At 37.7% G+C, this 17,804-nt stretch overlaps 2 protein-coding genes across 2 annotated transcripts in view; one reads left to right on the top strand and one right to left on the bottom strand.

The window, feature by feature from the left end:
- ZBTB8OS (zinc finger and BTB domain containing 8 opposite strand) overlaps window positions 1-8,387 on the top strand; it is a 26,459-nt gene extending 18,072 nt beyond the window's left edge. The window contains exon 7 of the mRNA XM_069477621.1: window positions 8,241-8,387. Coding sequence (XP_069333722.1) covers window positions 8,241-8,327 — 87 coding nt within the window. The 3' untranslated portion in view covers window positions 8,328-8,387. The remainder of the gene's footprint in view (window positions 1-8,240) is intronic.
- On the bottom strand, window positions 8,294-17,804 carry ZBTB8A (zinc finger and BTB domain containing 8A). Its single transcript, XM_069477619.1, has 3 exons — window positions 16,982-17,804; window positions 13,691-13,860; window positions 8,294-8,323 (listed from the first exon to the last, which is right to left on the bottom strand). The coding sequence occupies exons 1-3, from the start codon at window positions 17,802-17,804 to the stop codon at window positions 8,294-8,296; spliced, it is 1,023 nt and encodes a 340-aa protein (XP_069333720.1).

Here is a 17,804-nt window from a genome sequence, read left to right as displayed (position 1 = left end):
AACCTTCTGTCTTTAGTGGTCTGTTTCAATGACACCTAATCCAGGTCTTCCTGATTCCAAAGCTCCTGGTGACACATTCCTTAGGGAGATGATTGATGTTTTCATTTTCTTGGTTCCATGTTCTCTGTTTCTGTCATTAGCACCCTTATCCCCTTATTCCCCAATCTGGAGGTTGTCTCAGGCTCCTCCTACACTTCCATTCTCTGCACTCAATTACCTGAGTAATAAAGAGAGCCAGTTTCTCTTTATTATATTGATTAACTTTTCCCTTCATTGTTGTAATAGTCTCCTAATTAGATGTCCTTTCCATTATTTAAGGCATACCTCAAAATTGTGTTTTAAAAAAATCAGTTATTTGCATGTTATTCACTTTTATGTAAAAATAAAGTTAATACGTTACATACTCCCTGCCCAGATTATTTGTTTGAATTCCATCTAGGGATCTGAGTGTGAGTGATAGCTAACAGCATATTTGTTGAATGAATAAGTGGGTGTACCTCTGGCCCTGGCTACTTTCTACCTTGCATTATATTGGCCATATATGCATGTCTCCCCAGCTGGAATGTAAGGTTCCTCCAGGACTCCATTTGATTCCTCTACCTTGCATGTGGTAGGGGTTCCAGAAATCGTTATAAGTGCCTCACCTTCCAGTATGTGGGTATCTGTATCTGTGTTCTACGTAAAGGTAGGAGCCAAGGTCTTTGCTTCCAGGTTCCTTCTTATAACTTCCTAATTCTCTGATCTTGGCCAAAGTGTTTTCCTCACTCTAAGCCTCAGTTTTCTCAACTGCGAAGTGGCCATAATAGCACCTACTTTACAGGGCTGTCAGATTAAAACATTTGTTGCTCAGTGTTCTTTTCAAGAGTTATGACCTCAAAAAGGAAGGAAGGGAAGGCGAGAAGAGGAAAGAGAGGAAGGCAGGCACTCTGGGTAAACTTGAAGGTCAGTGAGGTGCTTCTGGCTAAATCCGACCCACAGTAGTCACTTCCAAGATGGGCGTGGTTCTCTCCCGCCGCGTGTCCAGGTTCCGCCCCGGTGCCTTTTCGCGGTTCCTATTGGCTCAGCTGCAGACTCCTCGAGCGCCTAAGGATCTTACTGGCTGCCGCGGCCAGGCCGGGCGCGGTCCCCGCTGAGGTGGCAGAGTAGGGCGCGGGCGACTTTGAGGTGGCGGACAGAACACACTATGATACCCCGACGTAACAACAAGTAATAACCTTTTCTAGAGCGGCTAGTTCAGCATTAGGTGACGGCCTCAGGTGCCGCCTGTGGCAGCCAACTGCGTGGGTTCGGGCTCGAGTCCCCGCTGCCCCTGAGTCGTGGCGTGGCCATTGGGTCAGTCATTCAAATTCTCAAGCCTCCGCTTCCTCCTGTTTTAAATGGGGAAGGTGCTGGGATGTAGTCGGCACCTGGCAACTACGGGCATGACAGAAACATTTCCATTTCCCCCACCCCCAGAATTAGATTAAGGGGTGTCTGGTAGGACCCAGGCCTCTCTGGGGGTCTAGCTGCCAGACTCTGAATAACTTTCCAGGAAAAGTAGTTGTGGGGAAAAGCAGCACTGAAAAGGAAAAGAGAGGTTCCTACCCCATAATCCCGCTCACTGGTGTAGTCCTGTCTGAAAATAAGATATAATAACCACTCGCCTTAACGTGGTATCTGTTGTTTAAGGAAAAGTTTTAACATGAACCCAAAATATTGGATCGTCTAGTATCAAGGCGCCGTTTACCCCTGTTGTGTTCATTGTGGGCTTTTCCCCACCGGATATAGGAAAAGTTTTGTCAAATACGCAAAAAAAAAAAAAAAAAAAGGGACACAGTATGTATTTTTATTTCATTTCAGCATGTAACTTTTTTGAATTAGGCAAGAAAGTGCCATTTTGTATCGGAAGAAATTCATTTTTGTAGGAGACTGAAGGGATATACTTGTCATGTTGCAAACATAACCTTAAAAGTGGGAATGAGAATTGTATTCAAAAGTCGTGTTTTAAGTTATTTCCAAAGTTTTTTTTAAATGGTGATTCTTGAAGTAAAGCAAAGAAGAAATTTGCTTTGTTTCCAAATTTGTCTAAAGGCTTCTTTAAATAACACATCTTAGTACTGTCCTATTCTCTAATATTACATTTATCTGGAACTAAAAAATGATTTCATTCAATTACTTTATGGAATATGTAGCAATTGAGCTTCATGGTGCTTGAGTGTTCTGGTTCCTTTCTTTTAATAGAAAGCATTAAAAGCTTGCAACATTTCAGGATATAATATTTCAGTCATGTATTCATAATATAGTATAGTTCTTTTATTAATTTGAAGTACTGTGTGAGTTCCCAGAACGCAACACCCATAATCAAATAAAATGCAAATGCATTTCAAAGTAAAAATGCGCTATTTTAAGACTACACACTATTTTATTAAAGTGTCCATATTATTTGTCCCTAATAAAAAATTTTAGATAATGGGATATACACGATGCCTTGTGGGCATCTGTATTTTTATTCTTTTTTTTTTTTTTTTTTTTTGAGACAGAGTCTCACTCTGTTGCCCGGGCTAGAGTGAGTGCCGTGGCGTCAGCTTAGCTCACAGCAACCTCAAACTCCTGGGCTTAAGCGATCCTACTGCCTCAGCCTCCCGAGTGGCTGGGACTACAGACATGTGCCACCATGCCCGGCTAATTTTTTGTATATATATATTTTAGTTGTCCATATAATTTCTTTCTATTTTTAGTAGAGACGGGGTCTCACTCTTGCTCAGGCTGGTCCCAAACTCCTGACCTTGAGCGATCCACCCGCCTCGGCCTCCCAGAGTGCTAGGATTACAGGCGTCAGCCACCTCGCCCGGCCGGCATCTGTATTTTTAAATTTTTCCTTAATGATAGAGTTGAGAACCAGTGGACTGGGAAGGTCAAATGGTCCTACTGCCCCTCCCTAGCATCTGTATGGGGAAGACAGAGGGAAAACCTTGAATAGGGGCCCCATTTTGCACATCAGAAACACTGGGAAGCTTTTAAAAAAATACTTAACCCCAAGCCTCATCTGCCAGAGATTCTGATTTGCCTAGGCATCTGATTTTTAAAAGCTCCACAGGTGGCCGGGCTCCGTGGCTCATGCCTATAATCCTAACACTCTGGGAGGCTGAGGCAGGAGGATCATTTGAGCTCAGGAGTTCAAGACCAGCCTGAGCAAGAGTGAGACCCTGTCTCTACTAAAAAAGTAAGAAATTAGCTGGACAACTAAAGATATATAGAAAAAAAATTAGCTGGGCATGGTGGCACATGCCTGTAGTCCCAGCTACTCGGGAGGCTGAGGCAAGGCAGTAGGATCACTTGAGCCCAGAAGTTTGAGGTTGCTGTGAGCTAGGCTGATGCCATGGCACTCTAGCCTGGGCAACAGAGTGAGACTCTGTCTCAAAAAAAAAAAAAAAGAAAAAGAAAAAAAGAAAAGCTCCACAGATAATGTGCAGCCAAGGTTGAGAAGCCCCAGTCTAGACAGAAATGTTTCAATTTTTTTTTCCCTATGGGCTGAATAAAAATAAGTCACCCTTTAATAAAGGAATTAAGTAGTTGTAAGTAATATCAACAAGGAAATAAAAGATTTTCCCAGTGGGAAAATCAAGAAACTATATATTTTCAGATCTGGAAATCTGAAAGACCAAGGCAGACCGAGTAAAATAGTCTTAGATGTACTTTCTAAGCTGTATTCAATATAGTCATGCTTGCAAATGACCTTATCAAGCCCAAAGAGGTGACTGGCATTTCCCTGGTGTTTGGTGTCTCATTTAAAGGTGATAAAGTATGCAATGGCTTTTGCTTGTGTAAAAACAAAAAGGAATGGGGAAAGTCTTTATCATACTGTTTAAGTAATTTCAAAATACTTTTACTTCAAGAGTCCCTTTGCTTCATTGCTATGTGTGGTTTATTATTTATTAACATTATACTTAAATATTTGCCTTTTTGATGGCATTAATACAGTTCTGTAGGGAGAAGACTGACATGAAAATAAAGTTCATAGATTCTCTTTGGATTTCATTTTTCTGGTCTATTCATGACTCCATTAGCATGAACAGTTAAGATACTCCTGTATCAAAATAAAATATTAATTATACTTCACAATATATAAAACAACTGGCTAAATACTGCCATTTCTGTGATAATCTGAATTTTATCATCAAAACTCTTGTAACTAAAGTCACATCCTTTACATAACATTTATTCTGTATAGGATTTATCCACATACAATGATGTCAGCTTTAAAACAATTGACTGTTATTTGTATAAAAGTGTCTTATAAAATAGAGTGACACACAACATACCTCAGTGAATTAAGCTGATGTTCTAGACTTCAGAAAACCTGATCATTCTAATTCCTATTTTTGCCATTGTTTCATTGGATTCTCTTAGGTAGCCCATTTTACCATTCTGGGCCTCGATCTCTTTATCTCTCCTGTGGGATAACTGTCCTATTTCATAGATATGTAAAGAATAACATAAAAGTTATTAAACACTTTGCAAATATAAAATGCTATATAAATGATAAATAGTAATACTGATACACTCTAATATAAAATAACAATTTTCTATTAATATTTATAATCTAAAGTTTGGTCCTCCTGTACCTATTATTAATATTATCACCCTTCCCAGTTAAACACATCTTATGCTGTACAGCTTTTAGTGATTTTCCGTACTATTAATTTTAGGACTCAAAAATATATTTAAGGAAAAAAGCAATGAGTGGAAATTTCAATATATCTTGGCATGGCCTAGCAAAATAATGAATTGAGTTAGAAGCTCATAAATAATTGAAACCAAACCTTTTTCATCCATTAAGCAGTAACTTGGCCATGTAAAAAGCAATAACTATGTTTGTTTTGATTGCATTACTCAAAAATAATGAAAAATTTATTCTTAAAAAATCTTAAGATCTGGTAACTATGGGAGGAACATCATATGCTAAGGATATGGTTTGCTTTACTAAGAGACCTGCTTCTAAGCACAGTGGGTAACAGGAGTAACAAAGTGAGACCACTATGCTCAAATGGAAAACCATGAAGTTAACTAGTTCCATGGTTTGCACTGTTATGTTCTTGAGTGCTGCAGAGGTGTCTAGGGACTTGTGTGGCGCTTTAACCAGAGCAGCTCTGATTTTAGGGTTCATCCTTTAAAGTTGAGCTTCTCTATGAAATAATTCATTTGAAGAGTTTCTTGGGTAAAAGAAAAAAAAATCTTTTAAACTGATCTAGTCCACTTTGCTTCCTCCAGACACCAGGCATGACTGCAATGGTGCTTTATTTTTGTAAAACTTCATCCCATCAACCAGACTCTCTCTGGAGGACAGTAGAGTTAGAAAGGCATTTGGAGCTGATAAACAGCATCCCTCTAAGAGCAAACTTTGGTCTAAGCAACTCCCATTATTTTCTTGATGTAAAAAAAAAAAAAAAAAAAAAAAAAAACATCTTGGGCATAAATAAAGCTTATTTAAACAGATTATACCCCTATGTAACATTTTCTGACATTTAAAAGCCAAAAAATTTAATTTTCTCAGAAATCATCAATTGACAGTTTCACTCTAGAAAATAATTGGTCTTTAAAGTCTTATATATGATATGATAACTGGAGTTATTATTTACAATTTACAAACAAGTCTTAAATGTTCTTCTTTTATGATGCTAAAATGATAGAACAGATGCTCTATCTAGTTTGGTGAACTTGATAGCTGTGTTATAGGGATTGTTTGATGCTTGTTATAAACAATTATGAGAAAGCATTATTTCTGGAAAGGCAATTACAAGTGCTGGTGGCACTGCATTTGGTGGACTTTGTTGACATTCATGCCGATGTGTGTAAAATTTGCATGCAAAAGATAACAGCATAAAAGAACATTTAGATCATAGGCTAAAGTGCATTAGAATATACACATGCAAGCACTACGTCATTTCTATGAATAAAGCTAAAATCAGCCATTTTTCCTATTGGCCCCAACAACTAAAAATCAGGTTATAATTTTAAAAGGTGTTAGTATCACTCTGGTAAGAGGAGAGAATGACAAGTGTTACCTCCCTCATTCAGATACAACTTAATTGTTAAGAATCCTGATTTAGGAAGGGTCATATTGGGAGAACAATGAACTCAGTACACTTCATCCAGTCTTGAAGCAACTGGAAATCTGCCATCAGGGGAATCTTGAAAAATCCCACAATTAAGTACCATAAAACAAAGTGGTTATTCATCTTTATAAAAAGATTGTTTTAAATTAATCATTTTGGCCCACAGACCAGACAATCATTAATGAAACAAGAGAAAATAATAGCATAAAAAATATCATCTTGAGGTATGTCATGGCATTTAAAAACACAGTAAAATACATGGAGCCTCTCTATATCACAATTAAATTATATTAAGCTTCATTGTGATAACTTGCAGAGACCTTTACAAAATTTGGTTCTTCACTTCTGATATTTAGATTTTACCTTTAGAACTAAAATAATGCCTCTCAATTTAGCTGTAATTTTGAAATGTTTCATAATTCATACAGGGGAGGAGTTTAAACTTAACTTTGTATCCTAGGAGAAAAGTTTGTTTTGAAAATATATAAACAAGAGAAGCAAAAATGCTCAAAACATTTAAGTGAATAATTTGTTCAAATAATTTTATATTTTAAATTTACATATAAATAATTTGACATAAAACGTATCAATAGGTACCATAGGGATGTTACTGAACACTATCTGAATAACTCTAGATCAAGATATGTTGTTGATGGCCGGGCGCAGTGGCTCATGCCTGTAATCCTAGCACTCTGGGAGGCCGAGGCTAGAGGATCACTTGAGGTCAGGAGTTGGAGACCAGCCTGAGCAAGAGCAAGACCCCATCTCTACTAAAAATAGAAAAATTAGCTGGGTGTGGTGGTGTGCTCCTGTAGTCCCAGCTACTTGGGACACTGAGGCAGGAGGATCCCTTGAGCCCAGGAGTTTGAGGCTGCAGTGAGCTATGATGACACCACTGCACTCTACCTGGGTGACAGAGTGAGACTGTCTCAAAGAAAAAAAAAGTTGTGGAAATTATTAAATTATTCTTCTTTCATACTCTCTGATTCTGACTGGCTTATTTTTATATTAATAATTACTGCAGATCGGTGAAGTTTGACTTGAATTATTTGCCATTTCAGCAGACATACAGAGACAAATGGTTGAAAAAGGACTGTTTAAAATCAGAAGCTGTCATCAGTTCTACACTTAAAATTTCTGACCTTAATTTCCTCATTTGTAAGTCAGAAATAATATCTGCCTTACTGATTAAGTGATAAAATGTCTGAGAGAGCACTTTATAAATAATATAGCACTACGTAAATGTTGGAAATTACTCTTAAGTACTGGTAAGAACTAGTTTGGTTTTTTTTCTTTAGAGAAGAAAAAAACTGTATCGACAGATCTTCACAAACTACCTTGACTTTTAGGGAGTAATTGTTTCCTGCTTTAAGAAAAAAAATGATATCTGTGTATGATCTTTGGTCAACTTCTACTCTAGTTTTTTTGTTTTGTTTTGTTTTGTTTTTAACAATACTGACTACATAAGGGTAATTTTTCTTAATGACAAAAATTTCAAATATGAACTATTTCAAACATTTTAGTCTTCTGCCATAATCCTAAAACATTCAGGGTATCAGAATAATGATAGGTTAACTCAAATTAATAGCAAGACTCATCAGTTCAGTCAGGCAGGTTGCCAGACCCTTAAATGTGCTCTTACCTGGTTCCCTGTGAAATTCAATATTGGTAGTATATGTATATTTGAAACATCTTGAAATTGTCTTACATAAAGTTTGGTTGTGGTGAATTTATTTAAAATATTTTCTTTGAAAAAATTGGCTAAGTAGATCTTCCAATATTGAAAAAAAAAAGGTATTCTGCAATCAAAGTAAGAGGACTGTAATAAAGTAAGAGGATAACTGTTCATCCATCATGCCAACTCAAGCTAGGTCTTTCTTTCCAGTGCAGCAACATATTTTAGGGCAACAAAGTTCAGAATGGATACAATGGCCTGTTCAGAAAGCATGCAAGTTAGATCAGGTCATTTCTTTTAAGTCAGTATGATATTTTGTTAACCAGACTTTGACCCTAGAGAAAGATACAGGAAGTCAAGGTAAGTTGCAGACATGCCAGCTCTGTCGGTTCACATTACAGCTACCTAATGTTGGGCTTTATTTCCTTTTCTTCTTCTTCTTCACTATCATCAACCTGTTGGATGACCAGATCAGCAGACCCATCCTCTACAATCTCCACATAGGATCTACTCTCATCTTCATTCAAGTGCCATCTGGAATCCTTATCTCCATCTGATGGGGACATAAGATGTTGTTCAGCTTCCAGATCAATGGGGAGGCTGTCTATGCCAACTTCGGCAAGGCACTCATTACACAGTCTGTAGCGCCTGGTTCCCTCCTGTACCACTTGCCCTGTCAGATCAGTCACGTGGCGTTTGCACTTTCTGCAGATGAGTTTACATGCCTGGTGAATCTGTGCAGAGATTTAAATAGTGATAAAAAGTGATTTTTCAAAAGCGGGACAGTTTATTTTAGGTACCAGTTCATAAATGTAAGATGTTCAAAGACATGCATTAAACTCAAATTAACATCTAATTCATAGAAAAGATCATAGGTTTTGGTGATAAATTGATATGACAGAAATATTAAACATCAGCCTTTTCTAAATAATGGCTATAATGTTTTTATTATCAATACACAATTAATAATTTCACACATCCTTTAATCTGAAAGTATTTTGATATCTGAGGTAACAAAGGGATAATAATAATTGCAAACACTTACTATGTGCCATGTACTGTTCTAAGGACTTTACCTATCTTAATTCATTTTCTTTTCTTTCTTTTGTTTTTGAGACAGAGTCTCACTCTGTTGCCCAGGCTAGAGTGCCGTGGCGTCAGCCTAGCTCACAGCAACCTCAAACTCCTGGAGTCAGGCGATCCTCCTGCCTCAGCCTCCCAAGTAGCTGGGACTATAGGCACATACCACCACACCCAGCTAATTTTTTCTATTTTTAGTAGAGACAGGGTCTTGCTCTTGCTCAAGCTGGTCTCGAACTCCTGACCTCAAGCGATCCTCCCACCTCGGCCTCCCAGAGTGCTAGGATTACAAGTGTGAGCCACTGCGCCCAGCCTTACCTATCTTAATTTAGGGGGGGAAAAAACTCATTTCAAATGTGAGTATTAATTTTTTATTTTGCTATAGAAGGAAAAATATTGTCCCAAATTTAAATGTATCAGTATTTTTGGATAGAAGGATTACTTGCCATTTTTTTTTTATTTTTTATTTTTTTTTTTGAGACAGAGTCTCACTCTGTTGCCCAGGCTAGAGTGAGTGCCGTGGCGTTAGCCTAGCTCACAGCAACCTCAAACTCCTGAGCTCAAGCGATCCTCCTGTCTCAGCCTCCCGAGTAGCTGGGACTACAGGCATGCACCACCATGCCCGGCTAATTTTTTCTATATATATATTTTTAGCTGTCCATATAATTTCTTTCTATTTTTAGTAGAGATGGGGTCTCGCTCTTGCTCAGGCTGGTCTCGAACTCCTGAGCTCAAACGATCCGCCCACCTCGGCCTCCCAGAGTGCTAGGATTACAGGCGTGAGCCACCGCGCCCGGCCATACTTGCCATTTTTATTAATAAAAGATCTGGTGAAAATAGGACCAAACTGGGAATTAGAAGGCTTGGGTTCTAGTGCTGGTTTTGTCATTTACTAAACATGTACCTTGGAGCAAGCAATTTAAAACACTGTAACGCTGCTTTCAGGGTGACAATCAAAATATGTAACTGATAAGATATGGGCACCACTCAAACTGATGAGAAGCCTGATTAATCTGAATGGGCACTGTTCATAAACAACCACTGTGGTGGTAGTTCTTCTACATAATAGCTTATTATTATCCCTGCTTGCTTCCTTACCACGAATGGGAATACTACTCACAGGGTTGATATGAGAACCAAATAAGTTAAAATGTGTGAAATGCTTTGGTAAAAAGTTGTAATTGATGAATAATTATGTATTATAAGTATAATTAGTAATAAACAACTTTGTTCAATAGCTGTCAGAGCAGTAGATTATGGGTTCTAATCTAAAAATTATTAGAATTAACTATATAATATTGAATTAATGTTTATGGAATATTCATTTAGATAAAGTCAGGATAGTGTGGAAGCAGGTCACCAAATGCAGTAAAAAAAAATCCAAGAAAACTAATATAGCCTGGTAAAATAGCTAACAAAATGTATGGAACTACCACTGAGTACAGTTATTAATCTTCTACTTAACTGCTGATACATTAATCAGTAAATGCTGAGAGTACACAATTTGAATAAATCCTCATTTCTCCTGAGATAGTGAGATTATAGGTATCACATATGGTATTGTTTTTGTTACGAAGCTCTGGCAAAGACTGACGTCCATCTCTCCAATTCTAATATAATTATGAAGTCAAAGAAATTAAGCGAAACACTATAATGTTAAAATTGAAAATAGCCACATGAACTCATTTTTTTTTTTTTTTTTTTTTGAGACAGAGTCTCACTCTGTTGCCCAGACTAGAGTGCCGTGGCGTCAGGCTAGCTCACAGCAACCTCAAGCTCCTGGGCTCAAGCAATCCTCCTGCCTCAGCCTCCCAAGTAGCTGGGACTACAGGCATGCGCCACCATGCCCGGCTAATTTTTTTTTATATATTTTTAGTTGTCTAGCTAATTTCTTTCTCTTTTTTTTAGTAGAGATGGGGTCTTGCTCTTGCTCAGGCTGGTCTCGAACTCCTGAGCTCAAATGATCCACCCGCCTTCGGCCTCCCAGAGTGGTAGGATTACAGGCATGAGCCAGCGCACCCCTTGAGGAATTGTATTTGAAAATAACCAAATAGCCCCAGGTGGTGAGGGAAAGCTTTGCTTTATAGAATTCTAGCTAATAATGTAGAAGGAATGATAAAATTAGTAAATCATTCCACGACTCCAAGTAAAACTGTTAATTCGGACAGAGATTATCAATTGGTGCTAATACCATTAAATGAATGGTTGATGGGGAAATAGTTGTATAATGCCAAAATAGTTGCACACAGATTCCTTTCTAATCACCAAGTGGCTGAAAAAAAATTAAAATTAAAAATATAAAAAAATTAAAACACCAAAAATTCAATGATAGGATGCCATGAAAAAATAAATAAATAAAAATAAAAAATCTCCACAAAGTGGCACCTGTAATTATACAATGGTGGGATCACAGTATCATCATCGTAATACAAGGATCAATCTTAACACAAATAATGGTTCCACCAGACGTTATGTCTCTCCTAATGTGACACAATATGAAATATACAATTTGACCCTTGGTGTGTTCTTGCTGAAAGTATTTAACTTGAATACATTAAGTCTTTAGATAAAACTTCTAGTTTATAGAAAATGCAGGAGAATAAAGGAACAAGCTAAATGACACCATGTGGAAGCAAGCAGACAAATCCAGAGGTAGGATATTTTGTAAAACAGTTGGCTCAGTATCTTCAATAAGTCAGTGGCATAGGAAAAAAAAGGTGGCGGGGAGGAGAATATGCTGGATTAAAATATACTTAAGGGACTTGGCGTGAGATGGAATACATGGTACTGGATTAGACTCTGGCTTGGATAAATCATCTATGAAAGGTATTTGGGGGGCACTATGGGGAAATTTAAAATTGGGCTGGGTGTTAGACAAAATTTTATTGAGATGGAAAGGTAGAGATTGTTCACTAAAGAAAGCAGGTTACAGCTGAGCGCAGTGGCTTGTGCCTGTAATCCCAGCACGTTGGAAGGCCAAGGCAGGAGGATCGTTTAAGGCCAGGAGTTAGAGACCAGCCTGAGCAACACAGCGAGTCTACAAAAAATAAAAAAATTAGCTAGGTGTGGAGGCACCTATAGTCCCAGCTACTCAGGAGGCTGAGGCAGAAAGATCACTTCAGCCTAGAAGTTGAGGCTGCAGTGAGCTAGGATGAGGCCACTGCACTGTAGCCTGGGCAACAGAGTGATACCCTGTCTCAAAAAAAAAAAAAAAAAATCAAGAAAGAAGGAAAGAAAAAAAAAAAGAAAGGTTATAAAACAACATGTACAGCATGATCTCATTTTGGTAAAAAAAAAAATATATGCATAAAAAAGTTCTGGGCCGGGCGTGGTGGCTCACGCCTGTAATCCTAGCACTCTGGGAGGCCGAGGTGGGCGGATCGTTTGAGCTCAGGAGTTCGAGACCAGCCTGAGCAAGAGCGAGACCCCATCTCTACTAAAAATAGAAAGAAATTATATGGACAGCTAAATATATATATAGAAAAAATTAGCTGGGCATGGTGGTGCATGCCTGTAGTCCCAGCTACTTGGGAGGCTGAGACAGGAGGATCCCTTGAGCTCAGGAGTTTGAGGTTGCTGTGAGCTAGGCTGATGCCATGGCACTCACTCTAGCCTGGGCAACAGAGTGAGACTCTGTCTCAAAAAAAAAAAAAAGTTCTGGAAAAATATATAATAAAAGTTTTAAGAATGGTAATACTTAAGTGGTAAAAAGTATGTTTTTTTATTTTCTTATTTTTACTTCTATTTTCTTATTTTTATAATCAAGATTTATTGCCTTTATAATAACAAAAGGTTGTTTTTAATTTTTAAAAATCTAGCTTCATGAAGTTAATGATGGCAGAGATTTTGTCTGTTTTGCTCACTGCTGGATACCAAGCACTTAGAAAAGGATCTGACACATAGCAGGTCTCAGTGTATATTTGTTGAATAAATAACTGTAAAGCAATGCATGAAGAAACTATCTTAAATGACCTATTGTCTTTTAAAATTAAAAAGAGCTCTTATAAATGGAATAGAAGTATAGGTAGCAGAACATAGATTTTTGGAAAAAAAAATTTTTGCTGCAAGAATAACAGCAGAATGATTCCAATGTCACTATCTTATTAAACTACCAGGGCATCGAACAGCAATTCCCTGAAGTTTTTCTGACTGGTGACAGTCAATCCCTGATTGGGAGACGCCCTACTTGCCTACCTTGCTGCCTTCCCTTTTTTTTTTTTTTTACCATCATGATAGGAATCAACTTGCTCCCTTCCCTGAGGAAACTAGAGAGAGACTAGAAAGTGGGGATAGTGGAGAGATGTTGGCCAACAGCAACTAGACTGAGATCCTACCAGATAAGGATTCAATAATCACTAGTACGGGCTGGTCCGATGGTAGTGGGTTATCAGAACTTATTAACATTAGTGTCACTAAAGTTGGTATACAACCCCTCATTGCTAAGTTTGACTGGCTTTAAAAAAAAAATCACTAGTATCTGAAGTGGTGATTTTGACCTGGACACTTAAAACATTTACACAGTTTACATTATCTTTGGCTCTGAAAAGACCAATATATAAAAACATAATAGATTTTAAAGTGAATTAAAATGGAAATTATAAAAATTATTTAGCATCAAAAGACTATCCCCTACTTCAAGGTCTCAAGGGAGAATAAAAATCAATACATATGTATATATGAAATTATACATTATGTACAAAGTAGAAACATTAAGCTGGAAGAATTTTTAATATGGGAGAGTTGTGTGAAAAGATTTCTCTCAGTACATTGTGTTATCCTAAAGAAGGGGTAAATGGACATATTTCTTAGGAAGTAAAATGATGAAAAATCATATACATACTGTTCGAAAATGGCTACTTAGATGGTCTAGCCTGCTAAATCTTTTTCCACAAGCTTGACATGGATAAGGCCTCTCCCCTGTGTGACAACGAAGGTGGCGCTTGAGGTCTGCCTTCCGCTTCACCACATGTGTGCAGTATGGGCACTTGAATCGCATCCTTGGCAGATCATCTGTCAAGAGACAGTTTCACTAAGTCACTGGAAAGTTCATCATAATAATTCTAACAACAAAGAATGCAAAAGGAGTTGGTAAGTCTAATCTTGGAAAGGTAGGAGAAATGGAGAAGAAAGAAAAGTTATTAAGCCTAGATTGTCAATGTAAACCTAAGTATAGAACTATTAAATATAACATCAGTATTTGGTATCTTTACAAAGCCTGGGTGAATTTAGACTGCCATATTTATCTTTTTATTTAATGCAGTAGAGTCATTAGATTTTAAATGTAAGAAGGCAGTACTGGATTTTTAAAACTAGACACAATTTAAAAGTATTTACTATTTATGTTTTTAAGTAACTTGCTTTAATTACATGTTTTTATCCCTTTGCTTTTACTTTTCATACACTTGTAATACTTAATTTTTCTTTTAGAGACAGCTGGGCAACACAGTGAGATCTAATAGATTGTGGCTATTCACAGGCACAATCTTAGTGCACTGCAGCCTTGGAATTCCTGGGCTTAAGTGATCCATCTTCCCACCTCGGCCTATGGAGGAGTAGCTGGAACTACAGGCGAGCACTGCCAAGTCCATAGTTTTTTGTTTTTTTTTTGTTTTTTTTTTTTTTTGAGACAGAGTCTCACTCTGTTGCCCAGGCTAGAGTGAGTGCCATGGCGTCAGCCTAGCTCACAGCAACCTCAAACTCCTGAGCTCAAGGGATCCTCCTGTCTCAGCCTCCCCAGTAGCTGGGACTACAGGCATGCACCACCATGCCCGGCTAAGTTTTTCTATATATATTTTTAGCTGTCCATATAATTTCTTTCTATTTTTAGTAGAGATGGGGTCTCGCTCTTGCTCAGGCTGGTCTCGAACTCCTGAGCTCAAACGATCCGCCCACCTTGGCCTCCCAGAGTGCTAGGATTACAGGCGTGAGCCACCGCGCCCGGCCCATAGTTTTTTTTTAAAGGTGAAAACATTTCAAGGATTTTTAATTTTTTGTTTTAGAACTCATATATTCAAAATGTTAATTGTGACTGGAGGCAAACCTCATCAATTTAACAGCTGTTAAAATTTAGCGATTCATTATTGAAGTTATATTTAAATAACCTAGAATTATAAAAGTATAGAGCTCAAATAAAAAGATAAGTTTTTGCTGTTCTAAAATGCAAGAAAGATTCCCCATTTTTGCTCTGTTATTTCTGTAATCCTTAGTCAATAGTTAGAGCCCAGGAGGACTTTCAGTAAGCTCTCTAATGTGATACAATTTCATATATTTTCAAATTAGTATCCTACAGGAAAATGTGATGGGTAAAAATCAAACAGGTTGTCTATTTTTTTTCTTCTTCTATTTTTCACTGTGGTAATTAACACGTTGCCTATTATTTTTAAATAGGTTATCTACAAACAACCAAATTATTTTTTAAGAATTTGTATGACAACCAGAGAAATGAGAATACTTACTACTTAATGATATTAAGAAACTATTCTTCAATTTGTTCAGGTATGATAACCGTAGTGTAGTTGTTTTTTTTTAAGATTCTAAATTTTAGGGACACATTCTGAAATATTTAGAGATAACCATATGATATCTGAGATTTAGTTAAAAATAATAAAGGGAGGAGGTTAGGGTTACAGACATAAGATGGGCCGTGAGTTGAAAGTTGTTGGGACTAGGTAATGGGTGCATGGAGTTTAATTATATTATTCTCTTTACTTCTCTATATGTTTCAAATTTTTCTAAAATAAAAATTAAGACTGGGCTCGGTGGCTCACGCCAGTAATCCTAGCACTCTGGGAGGCCGAGGTGGGAGGATCACTTGAGCTCAGGAGTTAGAGACCAGCCTGGGCAAGAGCGAGACCCCGTCTCCACTAAAAATAGAAAAATTAGCTGGGCGTGGTGGTGTGCACCTGTGTTCCCAGCTACTTGGGAGGTCAAGGCAGGAGGATCACTTGAGCCAGGAGTTTGAGGTTGCAGTGAGTTATGATGATGCTACTACAGTCTAGCCCGGGGTGACAGAGCAAGACACTCTCAAAAAAAATTTCTTTAATTTAATTTAATTAAAAATATATAATCTTAACCTTATAACCTTAATCTTCAGGAGTTTCATTTTATTATAATTTTCCTCTAAATTTACATGTAAACTGTTAAGCAAATTTGCTAACTGATTAATTGGGGGAAAAAACTGGATGATATGCATTTCTTATCCCTATTTTCTACTTCAGCCTAATGAGAGTGAGGAGAGGATTATTTTGAAACTATCACTGTACACAGTCTTTCTGCATTTTACTACTATCATAAAAATGAGACGGCTCAAATTGTTGCAAATTGGTCTACTATAGAATTACAGAATCAATATTAAAGGCTGTGTGTTAGTTTTTTAAAAAAAATTATTAAGTATTTACATCTTAATAAATTAAATATTCCTCCTAGTGAATACTCAGGGGGAAAAAAACTACTTAAAATGAAAATATGTGTCTTAGGCCTTGAACTATTTAGAAAAGAGCTTCAAACATTTAACAGTAATCTAATCACCCACAGATACAGGTTTGGAAAATCATGGATTTTGATCCTCGGTACTCTTATTATTTTGACTGACTAAATTTACCTAATATTAGTTTGAATTTAAAATTTTAAATTCATGTTTTATGAAATAAATTTCATTATAGAAATAGGACTTTTTAAAAAAATCACTTGGTTCAACTGCTTATAACACCTAAAGTTATGTGCATGTTGACATAGGATTGATTTACATAAGAGTTTGAAACCTGGTTGAGGGAACTTATCCGCTTTTTTTTGTTTTTAATTTAAGTTTTTTTTTAAAGAAAGAAGGTCTTGCTATGTTGCTCAGGCTGGTGTGTAGTGGCTATTCATGGGAAGATCCCACTACTCATCAGCAGGGAAGTTTTGAGCTGCTCCCTTTCAAATCTGGCCTGGCTCACCCCTCCTTAGGCAACCTGGTGGTCCTCTGCTCCTGGGAGGTCACCATGTTGATGCCAAACTTAACGCGGACACCTAACTGGCATAGTGCACGACAGCCCAGAACGCCTGGACTCAAGCGATCCTCCCGCCTCCCAAGGACCTGGGACTACAGGCGTGCTCCGCTGAACTTGGTGGGAACTTATATCTATTTCAGTACCTGGAAAACTTCTGGATGTGACATCAGATCCTTGACCATATTGATAGCCAACAGGAGTAGAGTCCATTTCAGCATCAATTTGTGCTTGTTCTTCAGATGGGGAAACATGGCTGGAAGAATCGGATGTCCGTGCTTCTCGTTTGCTTGACTTATAATGAGCAACTTCAGAAGGCTGTGACAATCTCAAATGTTTGGTCTTTTTAATGGAATCTTTCCTTTGTTCGTGCTTGGCCAAAGGTTGTTGAGTATTCCTTTGGGAGGCTGGATGATAATTATACTTACTCCAAGATTTTCCACTTATTATGCCCGTTCCTTGCTCTGGGCTTAGGTGAGAGTGTGGAGAACTGCCGCCTTCTTGCCAGCCACCGCTATAAAAAGAGGAACGTTCTACGCCATTAGAGTTGGCGTCTTTATCTGAGAGACTAAAATAGCGATCTTTTTCTTTCTCACTAATATCTAACGAAGATTTAATAAAAGTCTTACATACACTAATGACATCAGTCATCTGAAGGAAGCTAGCAGCGGACATTACTTCTATGACATTCTGACCAGTTAGAGACAGCTTGCCAGAATAGACAAAGTCCAGGATAACTGTAAAAGTGTCAGGGGAGAAAGCCTGAAAGGTAGCTGTGGTTGGCTGACTTGTCTCCTTTGAATTCTGAGAAAGAAGCATTTTAAAGTAGCCACTACTAGCAAATAATACATTTCGATGTGCTTTGAAGACCTTCCCTTCAACTAGAATACTGCAATCACAAAATACATCTTGTCTGCGCTGCTCATTCAGTTGTTGTAGGAGGTGAGACTGATGAGAGGAGATCTCCAT

This window comes from Eulemur rufifrons, chromosome 8, assembly GCF_041146395.1.
Source record: "Eulemur rufifrons isolate Redbay chromosome 8, OSU_ERuf_1, whole genome shotgun sequence".
Lineage (NCBI taxonomy): Eukaryota > Metazoa > Chordata > Mammalia > Primates > Lemuridae > Eulemur > Eulemur rufifrons.
This window is presented reverse-complemented; position numbering and strand designations above follow the sequence as displayed.